Source organism: Coregonus clupeaformis, chromosome 29 (assembly GCF_020615455.1).
Source record: "Coregonus clupeaformis isolate EN_2021a chromosome 29, ASM2061545v1, whole genome shotgun sequence".
NCBI lineage: Eukaryota > Metazoa > Chordata > Actinopteri > Salmoniformes > Salmonidae > Coregonus > Coregonus clupeaformis.
This window is the reverse complement of record NC_059220.1, coordinates 47,541,246-47,563,411: the sequence shown is the minus strand read 5'-3', so window position 1 is coordinate 47,563,411 and position 22,166 is coordinate 47,541,246. Positions and strand designations below refer to the sequence as shown.

The following is a 22,166-nucleotide window of genomic DNA, read 5'->3' as shown; positions in this document are numbered from 1 at the left end:
TTTGGACCTAGAGTGGAGCATGATAAGATTTAATAGAATGACGTCTATCTTTGGTTTGCCTTATAACCCCACTCCCACATCCTCTCTAGAGCTCTGGGGGTTCAGATTAAAGAAAGGTCTAAGAGTGGTCATGGCTGTGTGTGTGTCACGGTTACACCAGATCAGTGGAAGAGGAGGCTCTGTTGATTATTACATTACAGACAGAGGAGAGGTGGACCCTGCATGTTTCTGTATGTCTGACTAACTGACTGTGAGTGCGTGTGAAGACGTTTGTGTGTCTGTGTGTGTGTGTGTGTGTGTGTGTGTGTGTGTGTTTGTATCTGCTGATGGAAATGCAGACTGATGTAACTATTCATAGAGAAGCTATGGACCACTGGATGAAGGTTCAGCAGCACTACAGTATGTTATATATAGAACTCACACATGTGTGATGTTGTTTGTAGTTCTGGCATTCATCTAGGCTTATAACTTGAGAACATCAGATAGGGTCTGACTTATGCAGTTCTTTCTTGATGTATTCTTTATGCAATACAGTCATTTGTTTTCTTTCTCTCTCTCCAGATTATCATACACTTTTTTTTCCTTTTTTTTCTTCTTCTCGCAAACATATACGTATATACAGCTGCGGAAAAAATTTAGAGACCACTGCAAAATTATCAGTTTCTCTGGTTTTACTATTTATAGGTATGTGTTTGGGTAAAAATAACATTTTTGTTTTATTCTATAAACTACTGACAACATTTATCCCAAATTCCAAATAAAAATATTGTCAATTAGAGCATTTATTTGCAGAAAATGACAACTGGTCAAAATATATATATATTTTTTTCAACAACACAATAGTAATGTTTTAACTTAGGAAGAGTTCAGAAATCAATATTTGGTGGAATAACCCTGATTTTCAATCACAGCTTTCATGCGTCTTGGCATGCTCTCCACCAGTCTTTCACATTGATGTTGGGTGACTTTATGCCACTCCTGGCGCAAAAATTCAGCTCGGCTTTGTTTGATGGCTTGTGACCATCCATCTTCCTCTTGATCACATTCCAGAAGTTTTCAATGGGGTTCAGGTCTGGAGATTGGGCTGGCCATGACAGGGTCTTGATCTGGTGGTCCTCCATCCACACCTTGATTGACCTGGCTGTGTGGCATGGTGCATTGTCCTGCTGGAAAAACCAATCCTCAGAGTTGGGGAACAACGTCAGAGCAAAAGGAAGCAAGTTTTCTTCCAGGACAACCTTGTACATGGCTTGATTCATGCGTCCTTCACAAAGACAAATCTGCCCGATTCTAGCCTTGCTGAAGCACCCCCAGATCATCACCGATCCTCCACCAAATTTCACAGTGGGTGCGAGACACTGTGGCTTGTAGGCCTCTCCAGGTCTCCGTCTAACCATTAGATGACCAGGTGTTGGGCAAATCTGAAAATTGGACTCATCAGAGAAGATGACCTTACTCCAGTCCTCTACGGTCCAATCCTTATGGTCTTTTGCAAACCTCAGCCTGGCTCTTTTTTGCTTCTCATTGATGAAGGGCTTTTTTCTAGCTTTGCACGACTTCAGCCCTGCCCCTAGGAGCCTGTTTCGAACCGTCCTCGCCGTGCACTTCCCCCCAGCTGCCATTTGCCATTCTTTTTGTAGGTCACTTGATGTCATCCTACGGTTGTTAAGTGACATTCGAATGAGTTGGCGGTCATCCCGGTCAGTAGAGAGTCGTTTTCGCCCTCTGCCGGTCTGTAGCTTTGTTGTCCCCAATGTCTGCTGCTTGAACTTGTTCTTATGAACCGCCGTCTTTGACATTTTAAGGATGGAAGCAACCTGACGCTCACTGCATCCCTCTGCCAGTAAAGCCAGAATTGAACCCTTCTTTTCCTCACTCAAAACTTTCCTTTTCAACTCTTTTGGCATGGTCAATAGTTATTTTTTGAGTAACATTCCTTTTGAGGTACTATTAGCACTGTTTTTGCCATCCAGCTGGTCCAATTGCAAGAGGATAGTGATGACCACAGCAGTGGTTTTTATACTTTTCCTCATTAAATAAGATTTGGTTCATGTGATCACCTAATCAGTACCTAATTCAGTAGAACGAGGTGTGCCTGTGTTGGAATTCAACAGACACTGGAATGGAATGGCTGTCATACATGTAGAGATGCTGATTTAAGAAAAAGTTGCAGTGGTCTCTTAATTTTTTTCAGAGCTGTATATATATATATATAATATATATATATATATATATATATATATATATATATATATATATATATACATACATACACATACATATACACATACATATACACATACATATACATACATATTTATACATAATCTTTAAAAAAATATATATTTCCCTTCATTACTTTCCAACCCCACCACCCCTTCCCTAATTGGAGTAAACTAGTGAACAACGCTTACGCCTCAACTTTTTTTTTTTTTTTTGTCATTTAGCAGACGCTCTTATCCAAAGTGACTTACAGTTAGTGAGTGCATACATTTTTCATACTTCCAGCTTATACAAACTTTATACATTTTATGGACACAGTCAATTTTACAATAAATATATTTAGTTTGTTTTTACTCCTGAACTTCCTCTACCCTCAACCTCTCCGATCATTTTCATGATGTCCATCCGGTTTGCTTCTATATCTTTCTAACTGTGCTCTTTCACAAAAGCTCTCAACCTATAACCTATATACTTATTATGGACACAGTATGCTTTACATTAGTTATCTTGTTGATATTAGTTGTTGTTAGTTGTTATTAGTCCCATCCTTCAACTCCATTCAACACCTCCCATCTTTCTCTTAACACCATCCATATTGGATTTCTATTTGCCATATATTTTTCAACTGTACTGTGATGTTTTACAAAAGTTCTGAACCTTTCTATTCTCATTGTTTCTACAGATTGTAAATTGAAAATAAACATTTTTGCTAAAAGTATTATTATATTATTGATCGATTGACAATGACTTTTCAGATCAGCCAGTAGTGCTATCTGCAGGGTTAGCTCCAGGTAAATATTGTAATCCTTCAGCCATTCCTGGACCTGTGCCCAAAAACAAGCTACAAATGGACAGTACCAAAACAAATGATCTAATGATTCTGTCTCTTCGCAGCAAAATCTGCAGAGCTGGGAAGATTGTATCCCCATATAAATAACATTCTAATGGTAGCAATAATTTACCTTGTGTCACTCCTCTTGACAGTTTAGAACTTTAGGAGAAATAGCCATTATTTACTATTTTACACCTAGGGTTACTATACATGATTTTAACCCATTTTATAAGAGATTCTCCAAAATTGAAATGCTCCAGGCATTTATATATAAACCCCAGTCGTATTTTATCAAATGCCTTTTCGAAGTCTGCTATGAATAGCAGGCCTGGCTTCCCAGATTTTTCATAGTGTTCTATTGTTTCCAGTACGTGCCTTATATTATCTCCAATGTATCTTCCATGTAAAAAACCTGTCTGATTAGAATAAATAATGTCCGACAATACCTTTTTAATTCTATGCGCTATACATTTTGCTAGAGTTTTTGCATCACAACACTGAAGTGTAAGGGGCCTCCAATTGTTTTAATGGACTGGATCTTTATATTTTCCACTTGTATCCTGTTTCAGTAATAATTCAATCAGACCTTGTTCTTGAGTGTCTGATAATCTACCATTTACATAGGAGTGGTTAAAACATGCTAATAACGGTCCTCTGAGTATATCAAAAAAGGTTTGGTATACCTCGACTGGTATGCCATCCAACCCTGGAGTTTTCCCAGACTTAAAGTCTTGAATTGCATCCAGAATATCCTCCTCTGTAATTTCACCTTCACATGAGTCTTTCTGTATGGCTGTTAATTTGACATTATCAATAGAAAAAAATCTCTACAATTAGCTTCAGTTAGAGGAGATGGAGGCGACTGAAACGAAAACATATTCTTAAAGAACTTTGCTTTCTCCTTTAAAATATAATTTGGTGAATCATGGGTTACTCTGTCATTTGTAACCAGTTTCAATAAATTATTTTTGGTAGCTTAAAAAATAATTTGGTGCATTTTTCCCCATATTCCATCCAGTTTGCTTTATTTTTTATAATGTATTACACTTGATCTTTCTTGAATAAGTTTCTCTATTTCTTTTTGTTTTTCCTCTAATTTATTCTGAGCCTCTATGTTGCAGTTTGTATTGCCATCTATCTGTTCTGTTAGACCTTCTATTTCCTTTGTTAGTGTGGACTCTTTTGACCTAAATTGCCTCTAAAGGCACATTTAAAAGTGTCCCATACAATAAGGGGATTTGCTGTTTATTTTTTATTTCCCCTTTATTTAACCGGGTAAGCCAGTTGAGAACAAGTTCTCATTTACAACTGCGACCTGGCCAAGATAAAGCAAAGTAGTGCGATAAAAACAACAACAACACAGAGTTACATATGGAATAAACAAAACGTACAGTCAATAACACAATAGAAAATCTATATACAGTGTGTGCAAATGTAGTAAGTTATGGAGGTAAGGCAATAAATAGGCCATAGTGCAAAATAGTTACAATTAAGTGCCTATTTAGTGCTATGTTACGTCGGAAAAAAAAGTTATAAATTCCTCTAAACCCAATGTTAAAAACAAGTTAACATCCAATAGGCTTTGATTACATTTCCAATATCCTCGCCCACGTCGAAATTCAGTAAGAGTAATTTAAATGCCAATTATATGATGGTCCTATTTTGTTGCATTACAACCTGTAATTTAAATGGATTTTTATTTGGATTGCATGCAATGGACATACACGAAATAGTCCAAATTGTTGAAGTGGAATGAAAAAAACAACTTGTTTCAAACAATTCTAAAAAATAAATAACGGAAAAGTGGTGCGTACATATGTATTCACTCCCTTTGCTATGAAGCCCCTAAATAAGATCTGGTGCAACCAATTACCTTCAGAAGTCACATAATTAGTTAAATAAAGTCCACCTGTGTGCAATCTAAGTGTCACATGATCTGTCTCTTGATCTCAGTATATATACACCTGTTCTGAAGTCCCCAGAAAAAATCCCACGGAGCACCATTAAATCCATTATTAAACATTTTTAAGAATATGGCACCACAACAAACCTGCCAAGAGAGGGCCGCCCACCAAAACTCATGGACCAGGCAAGGAGGGCATTAATCAGAAAAGCAACAAAGAGACCAAAGATAACCCTGAAGGAGCTGCAAAGCTCCACAGTAGAGATTGGAGTATCTGTCCATAGGACCACTTTAAGCCGTACACTCCACAGAGCTGGGCTTTACGGAAGAGTGACCAGAAAAAAGCCATCGCTTAAAGAAAAAAATAAGCAAACACGTTTGGTGTTCGCCAAACGCCATGTGGGAGACTCCCCAAACATATGGAAGAAGTTACTCTGGCCAGATGAGACTAAACTTGAGCTTTTTGGCCATCAAGGAAAACGCTATGTCTGGTGCAAACCCAACACCTCTCATCACCCCGAGAACACCATCCCCACAGTGAAGCATGGTGGTGGCAGCATCATGCTGTGGGGATGTTTTTCATCGGCAGGGACTGGGAAACTGGTCAGAATTGAAGGAATGATGGATGGCGCTAAATACAGGGAAATTCTTGAGGGAAACCTGTTTCAGTCTTCCAGAGATTTGAGACTGGGACGGAGGTTCACCTTCCAGCAGGACAATGACCCTAAGCATACTGCTAAAGCAACACTCAAGTGGTTTAAGGGGAAACATTTAAATGTCTTGGAATGGCCTAGTCAAAGCCCAGACCTCAATCCAATTGAGAATATGTGGTATGACTTAAAGATTGTTGTACACCAGCGGAACCCATCCAACTTGAAGGAGCTGGAGCAGTTTTGCCTTGAAGAATGGGCAAAAATCCCAGTGGCTAGATGTGCCAAGCTTATAGAGACATACCCCAAGATACTTGCAGCTGTAATTGCTGCAAAAGGTGGCATAGTTATGCACGTTCAAGATTTCTGTTTTTTTTGTCTTATTTCTTGTTTGTTCCATATTGAATATTATGTTTTTATCTTGAGGTGATTCGCACCGCTGTGTATTCAATACGCCATCTTGTCTACCCAGAAGTCCTCCTCTCTCTCTCTCTACCTCTCTCTAGTCCCTATCATACACTTCTTGTGATCTTCTGCATATTCCTCCATCCATAAAGCTCCCTCCTGAGGGACATGCTTTAGTCCAACCCAACCACTATCTGTAAATAGCCTCCCCAATCCAGCTGGAGAGAGTGGAAACGCAGCACGCAGCAGTGTCAGGGTGCCCAGCCAACAACGTGTCAGTGACATCCTTCGGTCAGCTGCATGACCTCAACAAACACTGTATTATGTATGCATGATGTGTTATGGCTTATACATTATGTATTGACAACATGATTAGCAAACAAATGCACCTCAAGGCATTATATTGAGCTTCTGTCCTCAATCTTGGAGTAACACAGAAACCCCCCCCACAGATTTATAGTTGAACTGTTTACATGGTTGTGTAAAACTCCCCTCTTTATTGTGGTAAACTGTATTTCCAAGATGATTTTGTAAAGTGCATAGATCTAACACCCACCTCCACATCTCTGATCTGACCCATCCACACCACATCTCTGATCTGACCCATCCACACCACATCTCTGATCTGACCCATCCACACCACATCTCTGATCTGACCCATCCACACCACATCTCTGATCTGACCCATCCACACCTCCACATCTCTGATCTGACCCATCCACACCACATCTCTGATCTGACCCATCCACACCACATCTCTGATCTGACCCATCCACACCACATCTCTGATCTGACCCATCCACACCACATCTCTGATCTGATCCATCCACACCTCCACATCTCTGATCTGACCCATCCACACCTCCACATCTCTGATCTGACCCATCCACACCTCCACATCTATGATCTGACCCATCCACACCTCCACATCTCTGACCCTGATCCATCCACACCTCCCACATCTCTGATCTGACCCATCCACACCTCCACATCTCTGATCTGATCCATCCACACCTCCACATCTCTGATCTGATCCATCCACACCTCCACATCTCTGATCTGATCCATCCACACTTCCACATCTCTGATCTGACCCATCCACACCTCCACATCTCTGATCTGACCCATCCACACCACATCTCTGATCTGACCAATCCACACCTCCACATCTCTGATCTGACCCATCCACACCACATCTCTGATCTGACCCAACCACACCACATCTCTGATCTGACCCATCCACACCACATCTCTGATCTGACCCATCCACACCACATCTCTGATCTGACCAATCCACACCACATCTCTGATCTGATCCATCCACACCTCCACATCTCTGATCTGACCCATCCACACCTCCACATCTCTGATCTGACCCATCCACACCTCCACATCTCTGATCTGACCCATCCACACCTCCACATCTCTGACCTGATCCATCCACACCTCCACATCTCTGATCTGACCCATCCACACCTCCACATCTCTGATCTGATCCATCCACACCTCCACATCTCTGATCTGACCCATCCACACCTCCACATCTCTGATCTGACCCATCCGCACCTCCACATCTCTGATCTGACCCATCCACACCTCCACATCTCTGATCTGACCCATCCACACCTCCACATCTCTGATCTGACCAACCACATCTCTGATCTGCCATCCACACCTCCACATCTCTGATCTGACCATCCACACCTCCACATCTCTGATCTGACCCATCCACACCTCCACATCTCTGATCTGACCCATCCACACCTCCACATCTCTGACCTGATCCATCCACACCTCCACATCTCTGATCTGACCCATCCACACCTCCACATCTCTGATCTGATCCATCCACACCTCCACATCTCTGATCTGATCCATCCACACCTCCACATCTCTGATCTGACCCATCCGCACCTCCACATCTCTGATCTGACCCATCCACACCTCCACATCTCTGATCTGACCCATCCACACCTCCACATCTCTGATCTGACCCATCCACACCTCCACATCTCTGATATGACCCATCCACACCTCCACATCTCTGATCTGATCCATCCACACCTACACATCTCTGATCTGATCTGACCCATCCACACCTCTACATCTCTGACCTGACCCATCCACACCTCTACATCTCTGATCTGACCCATCCACACCTCCACATCTCTGATCTGATCTGACCCATCCACACCTCTACATCTCTGACCTGACCCATCCACTCCTCTACATCTCTGACCTGACCCATCCACACTTCCACATCTCTGATCTGATCCATCCACACCTCCACATCTCTGATCTGACCCATCCACACCTCCACATCTCTGATCTGATCCATCCACACCTCCACATCTCTGATCTGATCCATCCACACCTCCACATCTCTGATCTGATCCATCCACACTTCCACATCTCTGATCTGACCCATCCACACCTCCACATCTCTGATCTGACCCATCCACACCACATCTCTGATCTGACCCATCCACACCTCCACATCTCTGATCTGACCCATCCACACCACATCTCTGATCTGACCCATCCACACCACATCTCTGATCTGACCCATCCACACCACATCTCTGATCTGACCCATCCACACCACATCTCTGATCTGATCCATCCACACCTCCACATCTCTGATCTGACCCATCCACACCTCCACATCTCTGATCTGACCCATCCACACCTCCACATCTCTGATCTGACCCATCCACACCTCCACATCTCTGACCTGATCCATCCACACCTCCACATCTCTGATCTGACCCATCCACACCTCCACATCTCTGATCTGATCCATCCACACCTCCACATCTCTGATCTGATCCATCCACACCTCCACATCTCTGATCTGACCCATCCGCACCTCCACATCTCTGATCTGACCCATCCACACCTCCACATCTCTGATCTGACCCATCCACACCTCCACATCTCTGATCTGACCCATCCACACCTCCACATCTCTGATCTGACCCATCCACACCTCCACATCTCTGATCTGATCCATCCACACCTACACATCTCTGATCTGATCTGACCCATCCACACCTCTACATCTCTGACCTGACCCATCCACACCTCTACATCTCTGATCTGACCCATCCACACCTCCACATCTCTGATCTGATCTGACCCATCCACACCTCTACATCTCTGACCTTACCCATCCACACCTCTACATCTCTGACCTGACCCATCCACACTTCCACATCTCTGATCTGATCCATCCACACCTCCACATCTCTGATCTGACCCATCCACACTTCCACATCTCTGATCTCATCCATCCACACCTCCACATCTCTGATCTGATCTGACCCATCCACACCTCCACATCTCTGATCTGATCCATCCACACCTCCACATCTCTGATCTGACCCATCCACACCTCCACATCTCTGATCTGACCCATCCACACCTCCACATCTCTGATCTGACCCATCCACACCTCCACATCTCTGATCTGATCCATCCACACCTCCACATCTCTGATCTGACCCATCCACACCTCGACATCTCTGATCTGATCTGACCCATCCACACCTCCACATCTCTGATCTGACCCATCCACACTTCCACATCTCTGATCTGACCCATCCACACCTCCACATCTCTGATCTGACCCATCCACACCTCCACATCTCTGATCTTATCCATCCACACCTCCACATCTCTGATCTGACCCATCCACACCTCCACATCTCTGATCTGACCCATCCACACCTCCACATCTCTGATCTGATCCATCCACACCTCCACATCTCTGATCTGACCCATCCACACCTCCACATCTCTGATCTGACCCATCCACACCTCCACATCTCTGATCTGAACCATCCACACCTCCACATCTCTGATCTGACCCATCCACACCACATCTCTGATCTGACCCATCCACACCTCCACATCTCTGATCTGACCCATCCACATCTCTGATCTGACCCATCCACACCTCTACATCTCTGATCTGACCCATCCACACCTCTACATCTCTGATCTGATCCATCCACACCTCCACATCTCTGATCTGACCTGATCCATCCACACTTCCACATCTCCCTCCTCATCACTCTCTTCTGAGCAGGGCTTCCTATAATCTACTGTACTATTTGACAATTCCTTTATCCAGGGCATCCTATAATCTACTGAACTCGTGCAGTGGAGGAGATCTTCGTGGGCTATACTCAGCCTTGTCTCAGGGTAGTAGGTTGGTGGTCTGTTGATATCCCTCTGGTGGTGTGGGGGCTGTACTTTGGCAAAGTGGGTGGGGTTATATCCTGCCTGGTTGGCCCTGTCTGGGGGTATCGTCGGACGGGGCCACAGTGTCTTCCGACCCCCCCTGTCTCAGCCTCCAGTATCTATTCTGCAATAGTCTAAGTGCCGGGAGGCTAGGGTCAGTCTGTTATATCTGGTGTTATTCTCCTGTCTTATCTGGTGTCCTCTGTGAATTTAAGTAAGCTCCCTCTAATTGTCTCTCTCTCCTTCTCTCCCTCCCCTCCCGGAGGACCTGAGCCCTAGGACCATGCCTAAGGACTACCTGGCCTGATGACTCCTGGCTGTCCCCAGTCCACCTGGTCCTGCTTCTGCTTCAGTTTCAACTGTTCTGCCTGGGGCTATGGAACCCTGACCTGTTCACCAGACGTGCTACCTTGTCCCAGACCTGCTGTTTTCAACTCTCTCTCTCTACTGCACCTGCTATTTCAACCTCTAAATGCCCGGCTATGAAAAGCCAAGTGACATTTACTCCTGATGTACTGACCGGTTGCAACCTCTACAACCAGTGTGATTATTAATTGACCGTGCTGGTCATCTATGAACGTTTGAACATCTTGGAGAAAAATCTGGCCTTAATGGCCACGTACTGTTATAATCTCCACCCGGCACAGCCAGAAGGGGACTGGCCACCCCTCAGAGCCTGGTTCCTCTCTAGGTTTCTTCCTGGGTTCCTGCCTTTCTAGGGAGTTTTTCCTAGCCACCGTGCTTCTACATTGCTTGCTGTTTGGGGTTTTAGGCTGGGTTTCTGTATAGCACTTTGTGACATCTGCTGATGTAAAAAGGGCTTTATAAATACATTTGATTGATTCATTGATTGGACAATTCCTTTATCCAGGGCTTCCTATAGTCCACTGTATTACTGGACAATTCATTTTCAAGTGAATTCAGGGCTTTGATTCAACTGAAGGCCTATGTTTCCTGCCAATATCTGACTTCAGAGTGAAAAAGGTATATTTAGCATCACATCGAGTTATGGTCCACTGCAACTTAATGTTCAGCATGTTCATACACTGATGCAGCAGTCAGATCAATGAAACAGAGCTGTAACAGGCTGGCTGCTGTCACTTAATGAAAGGTTGTGGTCTCGTCTCCTCTCGTCTCCTCTCGTCTCCTCTCCTCTCCTCTCCTCTCCTCTCCTCTCCTCTCCTCTCCTCTCCTCTCCTCTCCTCTCCTCTCCTCTCCTCTCCTCTCCTCTCCTGTCTGTGATAGACAGGGGACATGAGGAGCGGCGCTCTAATAGAGAAACAGATATGATTAAGCTGACATTCAGATGTTGTGGCTGAAAGAATCATTTTAATGTCAGCTCCTCCCATTAAATGTCAAGTTAAAGATGCAATATGCAGAAATCGCTCTCCCCTTTCCTGTTTGCTAAAATTCTAATAGTTCACCTAATTTCAGTGTATGTGATAAAACAAGCAAGTATAGTGTAGAGAATCATTGTACCATCTAAACCGCTGTGAAATATATTTTCCAAAACCAAAAATATTGTTCTTTCAGCTGTTTGAAGCTGGTGTACAAATCCTAAAGTAAAAGACATTAAAAAAACTTCAGCACGGGAAGCATAGAAATAGCACACATAGAACAGATCTACCGCTTCTTAGACTTGCTTTCAATGACAATGACAGATCTATAACACACATTTCTATGTGAATTTGGTCGGTCGCGGAAAAAAGTTATATATTGCCGCTTTAATGAGTAGCTCCTCCCCTCCCCTCCCCTCCCCTCCCCTCTCCTCTCCTCTCTCTCCTCTCCCTCCCCTCCCCTCCAGTCACAGCAGTTCAAAACAAGGTCATTAAAACACTGCAAATATAATCCTTATAACGATATGCCCTGTGGCCTTGATGGTTCTCTGTACTGATGATCCCAACACTGCCTGCCACCCAACACCACTAATACAACAGAGAGAATGGAACATATAATATTATACCCAAGCTCAGGTTTCCGTTCTCAGGTTCATTGTCCCAGTATAAAGCCTGTCTATATTCATCAAAGGTAGTTGTCTCAGCCAGCCAGCCAGCCAGGCATTGACATGAAGAGATGCAGTAAGTGCATCCCAAATGACACCCTCTTCCCTATATAGCGTACTAGTTTTGACCACAGCCTTATGGGCCACCAGGTCAAAAGTAGTGCACTATAAAGAGAATAGGGTGTCATTTGGGACGTTCCTGTTATCATTGAATACAGAGGAGAACGATTGAACAGCAGCTTCACTCCTCTCAAAACACTCAACGACATCCCACTGTTCCAGAAGAAATGATTCACTACCCAACTCTTTTCTTGCTTCCTGCAAGGGCAAAACATTGGCAGGAAACTACTGGGACACAAAGCGGATGCAAGTGAGTGAAAAGATACAGATCGCTTCTCAAAGATTTTCATCTCTTTGACGTCAGCCAGATCCAGTTATATAGTATCATAGCTTCTGGTACCTGCAGAATCAGCACCTCCTGGCACACTCCATAAGATAATTGGCTGCCATAATGATGCTTTGTCCTGTTATAACACACAGCCTAATAGATGGTAACCAAGGAGATGGTTCTCAAGTCTACATACAAAAATACACAGTGTATATGTATATATATATATCACCTGACACTATCACCTGACACTATCACCTGACTCTATCACCTGACACTATCACCTGACACTATCACCTGACACTATCACCTGACTCTATCACCTGACACTATCACCTGACTCTATAACCTGACACTATCACCTGACACTATCACCTGACACTATCACCTGACTCTATCACCTGACACTATCACCTGACTCTATAACCTGACACTATCACCTGACTCTATAACCTGACACTATCACCTGACACTATCACCTGACACTATCACCGGACTCTATCACCTGCTACATGCAGGGACTCACCTATACCCGACAACACTCAGACATATTTAAGTTACCCTCCAAAATACCAATCAGAATCAGAATCTCCTTTATTCGCCATGTACATTTACATATAGCCAGAATTAGATTTGGTGAAATGGTGCTGCCACAGTAAACACAATCAACAGACAGAATAATACCCTCCAGTTGATAAAGTACCACTTCCTAGTTTGACATTCAAAGTAAACATACAACAAAATATAATGAATACGCATAATCTGTCTCTCTGTGTGTCGTCGTTTGTGATACAGTTATTTACTATAGTAGAGATGTGTGCTATGATGGGGGAGGTTGAGGAAGGCTTTACCTTTAAAAGTGAGAACAAATTAGGCTGAGGAGGAGGGCTTGGCGTCTAGCCCGTGGCATTGTGGGGGGGAGGCTGATGGAGCTCTGAGTACCAGGAAATGAGGATCTAAAGAGGCAGTAGATCACTGCTCCACACAACTTGATCCAGATTCATCTCCTGAAGGGGGAATCCATCAAACCAGCAACCAAGAGATGCAGAGAGAGAGAGAGCTAAGAGGGAGGGGGGGAGAGTTAGAGGAGATGGACTTAGAGCCCCAGTCCTTCATGGCACCCAGTGACAGAGACTGATGAAGCTGGGCGTTTTAGAATCTGTAGATCTCAGCAGAATCTGCTCCCCTGGAAATGGAACTGGCAGCTGGCAGGTAGGGCCTTTATAGAGAGAGAGCGAGCCCTTTAAAGTATAGTGTGTGGTGGATAGTCGTGAGTAGAGCCTGTAGATCACAGACAGAGTGAAATGTTTACATGGATAACTGACCTACATCAGCAGATGGTAGATGAGAGGAGGAGGAGGAGGAGGAGGAGGAGGAGGTGGAGAGAGAGGGAGGTGGAGGTGGAGGAGGAGGGAGGAGGTGGATGGGGAGAAGAGGAGGAGGAGGAGGAGGAGGTGGAGGTGGAGGAGGAGGAGGAGGAGGAGGTGGATGGGGAGAAGGAGGAGGAGGAGGAGGTGGAGGAGGAGGAGGAGGAGGTGGATGGGGAGGAGGGAGGAGGAGGTGGAGGAGGAGGAGGAGGTGGATGGGGGAGGAGGAGGAGGTGGGGGAAGGGGGAGGTGGAGGTGGAGGAGGAGGAGGGAGGAGGAGGAGGTGGAGGTGGAGGTGGAGGTGGAGGTGGAGGAGGAGGGGAGGAGGAGGATGAGGTGGATGGGGAGGAGGAGGTGGATGGGGAGGAGGAGGTGAATGGGGAGGAGGAGGTGGAGGTGGATGAGGAGGAGGCGGAGGGAGGAGGAGGAGGAGGAGGAGGAGGAGGAGGAGGAGGATGGGGGAGGAGGAGAAGGAGGAGGTGGAGGTGGATGGGGAGGAAGAGGTGGAGGAGGAGGATGAGGTGGATGGGGAGGAGGAGGTGGAGGTGGAGGAGGAGGTGGATGGGGATGGGGAGGATGAGGAGGAGGAGGAGGAGGTGGAGGTGGAGGTGGAGGAGGAGGAGGAGGTGGAGGAGGTGGATGGTGAGAAGGAGGAGGAGGTGGATGGGGAGGAGGAGGAGGAGGAGGTGGAGGAGGATGATGAGGAGGAGGAGGTGGATGAGGGAGGAGGAGGAGGAGGAGGAGGAGGTGGAGGAGGATGATGAGGAGGAGGTGGATGGGGAGGAGGAGGAGGAGGAGGTGGAGGTGGAGGAGGAGGTGGATGGGGAGGAGGAGGTGGAGGTGGAGGAGTAGGTGGATGGGGATGGGGAGGAGGAGGAGGAGGAGGAGGTGGAGGAGGAGGAGGAGTGGAGTGGTGAGATCGGTATGCGATTGGAATGATCCGTCACGCATGCCGTATTGTACAAACATCCATTTCACATCTTTTGTATTTGACCTATGAAATACAGTGTATGTTTGAAGTCATTTTTCCAATGCAGGACCATTTCCTTTCCCTGAGCTGTTTTCCTTAAACATTGATTGCTACTGTTTAATTTAACAGTCCTTTGCATTGGCCCAGTTCTAAGGGATGTCTTCCAGATCTCAACAAACAATAGTGATGTTCTCAGAGAGAGAAATTGCTCTAATTCGCTAAAGAGTACTACTGAACCAAACATTCATCCAGAGACCAACCCTCTCCTCCTACCTACACAGAGTATGACTGAACCAAACAGTCATCCAGAGACCAACCCTCTCCTCCTACCTACACAGAGTATGACTGAACCAAACAGTCATCCAGAGACCAACCCTCTCCTCCTACCTACACAGAGTATGACTGAACCAAACAGTCATCCAGAGACCAACCCTCTCCTCCTACCTACACAGAGTATGACTGAACCAAACAGTCATCCAGAGACCAACCCTCTCCTCCTACCTAGATGTGCATCCGTGTCCCCTGGGTCATGGCCTGTTCACAACAGAGGTTATAGAGGCAACACGCACACAGACACACACACGCACAAGCACACAGACACACACACACACACACAGATGCATACAAATGCCACATAAACGCACTCAATGAACATCAACATTTAAAGTGTCGAGATTCACTGTAATTAACTTAAATGAAGCACCTGAACTCTTCGATCCTCAAGCGTCAAAATATCTAAATATTCATCATATTCACAGATGGCAGGGCAGCCATCTTTTAGGTCAACATCCAAACGGATGTCCCGTGCAACGTCCCAAACTGGAACCCTATTCGCCACATAGTGACCCATGGGCCCTGGTCAACAGTAGTACACTATCCGGAATAGGGTGCCGTTTGAGACATGACTCATGAATGGCTAATGAAGGGTAGTATTGTCTAACCATGCCTTTGATATGTAATCAGATCAACATTTCATGTGTCTAGAGGCGGATGCACACACGCAGTGAACGTTTTGTTAGTTTCTGGTAATTTGGTTGGTTTTCCTTCTGTCTGGAAGTTGAGTCTCTGGCTGCCAGCATCGTGCAGCTGCAACAGAAAAAAGCAATTAAAAAGCCACTAATGAGAGGAATATCAATTTTTCATTTTCCGGGAGGATTTTCCCCAAATGCGTCACATGTTGACAAAGATAAGAGCCATTACTACACAAGGGTGCTCTGCCATCATCTGACTTGGCATGGAGAGAGAAAGGGACCTATGAGCCATGCCATGCCACAAGGGTGCTCTGCCGTCATCTGACTTGGCATGGAGCATAAAGGGACCTATGAGCCATGCCAAGCCACAAGGGTGCTCTGCCGTCATCTGACTTGGCATGGAGCAGAAAGGGACCTATGAGCCATGCCAGACCGAGAATAAAAACAATTATATTCAGGGCAAAAGAGAGACCAGAAGTGCAAATTAACTCCCAGTGCCAGGGACAGCAGATGAGGGGTATGGGGCGATGCCCCTCCACCTAACCCTGGGCCCTGTGTGCCCTGCCAGCCCAGCAGGCCTCTCTCATACCCATGCCCACAGCCCGCCGGGCCTGAGACTGCAGGCTTAGACAACCCCTCCCTACAAACCCACGAGATGCTTAGCTACTTGCTGAATGATGGCATGCCCTATCTTTCTGTCCATCATGGAGGTTACAAGGTCCTCCGTTCTGAGCCCAGTGTCTCGGCAGATGTTATCCACTAATGTCTCCATGAAACGGCTACAGATCAGACTGTGGATATAAGGAGATATTTCTGGAAAGAGTGAAGGAAAGTGAGGACAACGATGGAATACAATAACTCAATACTTTTTTTGGGATCAGACTTTTAATTGGACTTTTAAGTTCACATAAATAACAATAGTTCATATATTTTTTGTATATTATACAGTTTTATATAATATATATTTCCCCCCAACGATTTACATAATTGTATTTCTACAAGTCAGTTATCTATTGAAACAGAAGCGTTATGTTGATGTTGTTGTACTGAACAACACAGCTGTTGTTTTGATCCAAATATCAAAGGAGAGAAGTGAAGAATCAATTTCTAGAGATGTAAAAAATAATTACTTGAGAAACACAACAGAAATGCAAAATGATGATCTATTCCACCAAGTCTAGAAGGTACTGCATACTGACCGGACTACAAAGAGAGTCAATTATTCTCAGTATGTTTATTGACCGGTAGTAGTAGCAGCACAAAGCACAGCAAAACCACCTGAATGATATGCATGAACACAGATGTCTCAATAAAGTTGAATATTTCAAATTGACATTTTGTGATGAATCTGTTTCTATAAAACCTTTATGAGATACACAGACTGTATGGACCAAGTCATGCATGCAGTAGGTGATCCAGTCAAATGCACCTCTTGTACAAATATATAATTGATCTTGTCAGTTCAGGCCAGAAATCAGCAGCCCACACAGTTTTCTTCAACTTTATCGTCTTTCTGATAATTCAAGAAACGTCCCTTACGAAAATAGATTGCAGTCCGAGTGCAGTATAACTGCAGTACACTGTAGTATAACTGTAGTTAGAATGCAGTATAACTGCAGTATACTATAGTATAACTGAAATTAGAATGCAGTATAACTGCAATATTCTGCAAATACTGTGTCCAAAATAACACTTTTCTTTACTGCAGTAATTTTGCAGTGTTATTTCAATCTTTTTTGTAAGGGCTAACATTCACAAATCTGCTAGTAGACTAAAAAAAAGAAAAGTAAAAGCACAAACAACACCTCCTCTTTTGTCAGCACTGTATTACCCTTAATAACGGCATATGACTGATGTTATGTCTTACGTAGCTGTTCTAAAGGCTTTATGAATGCATACATAAGGGGTCTACAGTGAAGTGTTGCCACCCGTTATAATCAAAGCAGTGTTATTTAAAAGACCTCTGACCTCTGACCTCTGAGTCCAGTATTCAGCTAACTCTTTAAACAGAAGTCCCATGCTCATCCTATTGAACCGGTGTTCTCTTATGTCTATAATAGAACTCAAGACTCACTCCAGCCTCGATTATCTCTTTTGAGTAGCTTTTGTTTCTTTGAAGAAGCTTGAGGATGGACCAGTTAGTTACAAATCCATTCATACGTCTGTCTCTCTGTCTCCCACTCTCACTGTGCCAAGGATAAATCTGCCTGATTGGTCGTTTGTGCTTTCGATTAAAAACAGGAACTTTAAAAAAACAGGAAATATGACATTCGGCATGGAAGACTAAGTCTGCGTCTGAAATGCACCCTATTCCCTACATAGTGCATTATTTTTTTTACATTCAAAAGTAGTGCACTATATAGGGAATAGGGTGCCATTTGGGACGCAGCCTAAATCCACTGATGTGTGGAGTGAGCTTGAACCACCGCCATCAGGACGGTGGCATTATCAGTAGTATGAGACTGTCTGTTCCCAATATCTTCACTACTACGTTTAATTCAATGTAAAAAATAAAGCATCCCATTTGTTTTCAGTAAGTAACAGTTAGTATCTCAAGTATTACGTCATGCTAGTTCAGCGTTCTTCTTGCTACACACTACTTATGTTTTTCTGCCTGCATAATAATATACTATTGATTGTCTTGATCAGACCCACTATGTATTCAATCCCTGAATATCAATCAGAGGAAAATCATATAATCAAGTCATAATCCACACCACCAACCCATAAAAAGCAGACCCAAATAAATAATAAGTATCTGATTATGTATGACTTTACTTTTTAATGAAGATGTCATAGATCCGCATGGTCTTCTCTTCTCTGTGGAATCTGGAACCATGTCTTGTGAAATGTTTTGTGATTTTCTTGAATAGAAATCTGATGATTTCTATGATAGATAGAATATTGGGATGGTAACTTGGTAAGAAAATAACAGGTCTGCATTGTCTTGGGGACTTTATACAAAGCAACGGCCAATAATAACACACCACTCTGGAGTAGGTAAACCCCGACCAGTGATTGGATGTGAGGGGAGGTGGTGAAGCTCTGTGGTGAATGAGGGATTCTATTGGTCAGGAATTGCCTCATGATAACCAGGAAGTGAACCAGTGAAGGGCTAAGTGGGATCATTTAATGCAGCATGCTTTTCTCACAACAAAACAGAACCAAACAAAACATGAAGTGTGAACCAATCACAGAGGAAATACATATCATGCTATGACATCAAAAACCGATAGCAAACCGAATGATATAACCCTCTCTTACCTCCCTGAATATTTTTTTATCCGTCAGTTTTGTCAATTTCACTGTGTTAAAAATCGCATAAACATCATAATCATATCCCGCTTCTATAGAACATAAATCCACAATGCTATCTAGCGGAAGAACAAACTTTTTCTGTCTTTTTTTACACACTGAGGAAATAAAGGTACATCTAAAAAGTGCCTCATGAATACATTGAGATTGACAAGAAAAAAAAAGCAAACCAATTTATTATTCATAAATAATTAACGTTTTCCTCTATTCAATCATGATCAATAAAGTTTCTTATAATACAAGACTAGTAGTCACATAATGCAAGTCAAGCTTTTGTGATGATTTGTAAATTTCATAAACAACAAAACACATCCTCACACTGAGAAATGTAGTAGGCAATGTAACTGAAACCCATCCGTGAGGAGAAAAGAGGAGAGCTGGGTAAAATGAGGAAGAGGAAGAAGTAGGATGCCCATTGGCCCACAAAACCCAGGAAGTACAGTGGGGAAAAAAAGTATTTAGTCAGCCACCAATTGTGCAAGTTCTCCCACTTAAAAAGATGAGAGAGGCCTGTAATTTTCATCATAGGTACACGTCAACTATGACAGACAAAATTAGGAAAAAAAATCCAGAAAATCACATTGTAGGATTTTTAATGAATTTATTTGCAAATTATGGTGGAAAATAAGTATTTGGTCAATAACAAAAGTTTCTCAATACTTTGTTATATACCCTTTGTTGGCAATGACACAGGTCAAACGTTTTCTGTAAGTCTTCACAAGGTTTTCACACACTGTTGCTGGTATTTTGGCCCATTCCTCCATGCAGATCTCCTCTAGAGCAGTGATGTTTTGGGGCTGTCGCTGGGCAACACAGACTTTCAACTCCCTCCAAAGATTTTCTATGGGGTTGAGATCTGGAGACTCCAGGACCTTGAAATGCTTCTTACGAAGCCACTCCTTCGTTGCCCGGGCGGTGTGTTTGGGATCATTGTCATGCTGAAAGACCCAGCCACGTTTCATCTTCAATGCCCTTGCTGATGGAAGGAGGTTTTCACTCAAAATCTCACGATACATGGCCCCATTCATTCTTTCCTTTACACGGATCAGTCGTCCTGGTCCCTTTGCAGAAAAACAGCCCCAAAGTATGATGTTTTCACTCCCATGCTTCACAGTAGGTATGGTGTTCTTTGGATGCAACTCAGCATTCTTTGTCATCCAAACACGACGAGTTGAGTTTTTACCAAAAAGTTATATTTTGGTTTCATCTGACCATATGACATTCTCCCAATCCTCTTCTGGATGCACTCTAGCAAACTTCAGACGGGCCTGGACATGTACTGGCTTAAGCAGGGGGACACGTCTAGCACTGCAGGATTTGAGTCCCTGGCGGCGTAGTGTGTTACTGATGGTAGGCTTTGTTACTTTGGTCCCAGCTCTCTGCAGGTCATTCACTAGGTCCCCCGTGTGGTTCTGGGATTTTTGCTCACCGTTCTTGTGATCATTTTGACCCCACGGGGTGAGATCTTGCGTGGAGCCCCCAGATCGAGGGGAGATTATCAGTGGTCTTGTATGTCTTCCATTTCCTAATAATTGCTCCCACAGTTGATTTCTTCAAACCAAGCTGCTTACCTATTGCAGATTCAGTCTTCCCAGCCTGGTGCAGGTCTACAATTTTGTTTCTGGTGTCCTTTGACAGCTCTTTGGTCTTGGCTATAGTGGAGTTTGGAGTGTGACTGTTTGAGGTTGTGGACAGGTGTCTTTTATACTGATAACAAGTTCAAACAGGTGCCATTAATACAGGTAACGAGTGGAGGACAGAGGAGCCTCTTAAAGAAGAAGTTACAGGTCTGTGAGAGCCAGAAATCTTGCTTGTTTGTAGGTGACCAAATACTTATTTTCCACCATAATTTGCAAATAAATTCATTAAAAATCCTACAATGTGATTTTCTGGATTTTCTTTTCTCAATTTGTCTGTCATAGTTGACGTGTACCTATGATGAAAATTACAGGTCTCTCTCATCTTTTTAAGTGGGAGAACTTGCACAATTGGTGGCTGACTAAATACTTTTTTCCCCCACTGTAAGTGAGTCTAGCCCAGCCCAGTCCAGTGAGTCCAGTCCAAGCCCTTGTCAGTCTCCGGGACTGGGAGTCACCCAAGTCCCGGGACTCAGTGACAGCCCTTCATACCCGACATGTAGGGTGACTCCTGCTGGCGACACAGGGTCGTCATCCCCTCCTGGTGTTCCTCAGGGCAGTCCACAAAGTCCGGCACCGGAAGCCCCGACAGGATCATCACTGACTTGTTCCAGATCATGAAGGTGGGCGCCACGGGGAGCAGGAAGCTGACCTCGAAGGTGTGCAGGTGTTGGGAGTTCATGGCGTCATAGAAGGACAGGGAGTTGTTGTCGTAGTCCAGAAGGACTCCCAGACGCCTGAGCTGGTGGCTGGCCTCCACCAGCATCTCCTTGCCATTGTGACGCACCATGAAGTTGTTGTTACAGCGGGAGAACACCCAGGAGGAGGAGTTCTTTCCACTCCACTCATTCTTAGGGGCTGACTTGTAAGCCACGCCCACAGCGTACCTGTCAGAGGGGGATTACAGAGGCATAAGGTAAACACAAATGCGTTTTATCGATGGCAATTTGAATGCATAGAGATACTGTGACGAGATCCTGAGGCACATTGTGAGGACAATTTTTTTATAAGGTATCTTTGACCAACAGATGCATATATCTGTATTCCCAGTCATGTGAAATCCATAGATTAGGGCCTTATTAATTTATTTCCATTGACTGTTTTCTTTATATGAACTGTAACTCAGTAGAATATTTGAAATGATTGCCTGTTGCGTTTATATTTTTATTCATGATACAAATTCTGTATCGATAAAGCTTATTCCACCACTATAGTGGATGCTATATGATCGACGGAGGAAAATCAAGTGTTTCTGCAT

At 44.1% G+C, this 22,166-nt stretch overlaps 1 protein-coding gene across 2 annotated transcripts in view; it reads right to left on the bottom strand.

The window, feature by feature from the left end:
- Positions 1-21,274: 21,274 nt before the first annotated feature.
- The window catches only part of LOC121531678 (probable E3 ubiquitin-protein ligase MID2), a 191,428-nt gene continuing 190,536 nt past the window's right edge, over positions 21,275-22,166 (bottom strand). For both annotated transcript variants that reach the window (XM_041837050.2, XM_041837059.2), the window contains one exon: positions 21,275-21,795. In XM_041837050.2, coding sequence (XP_041692984.1) covers positions 21,381-21,795 — 415 coding nt within the window. In that variant the 3' untranslated portion in view covers positions 21,275-21,380. The remainder of the gene's footprint in view (positions 21,796-22,166) is intronic.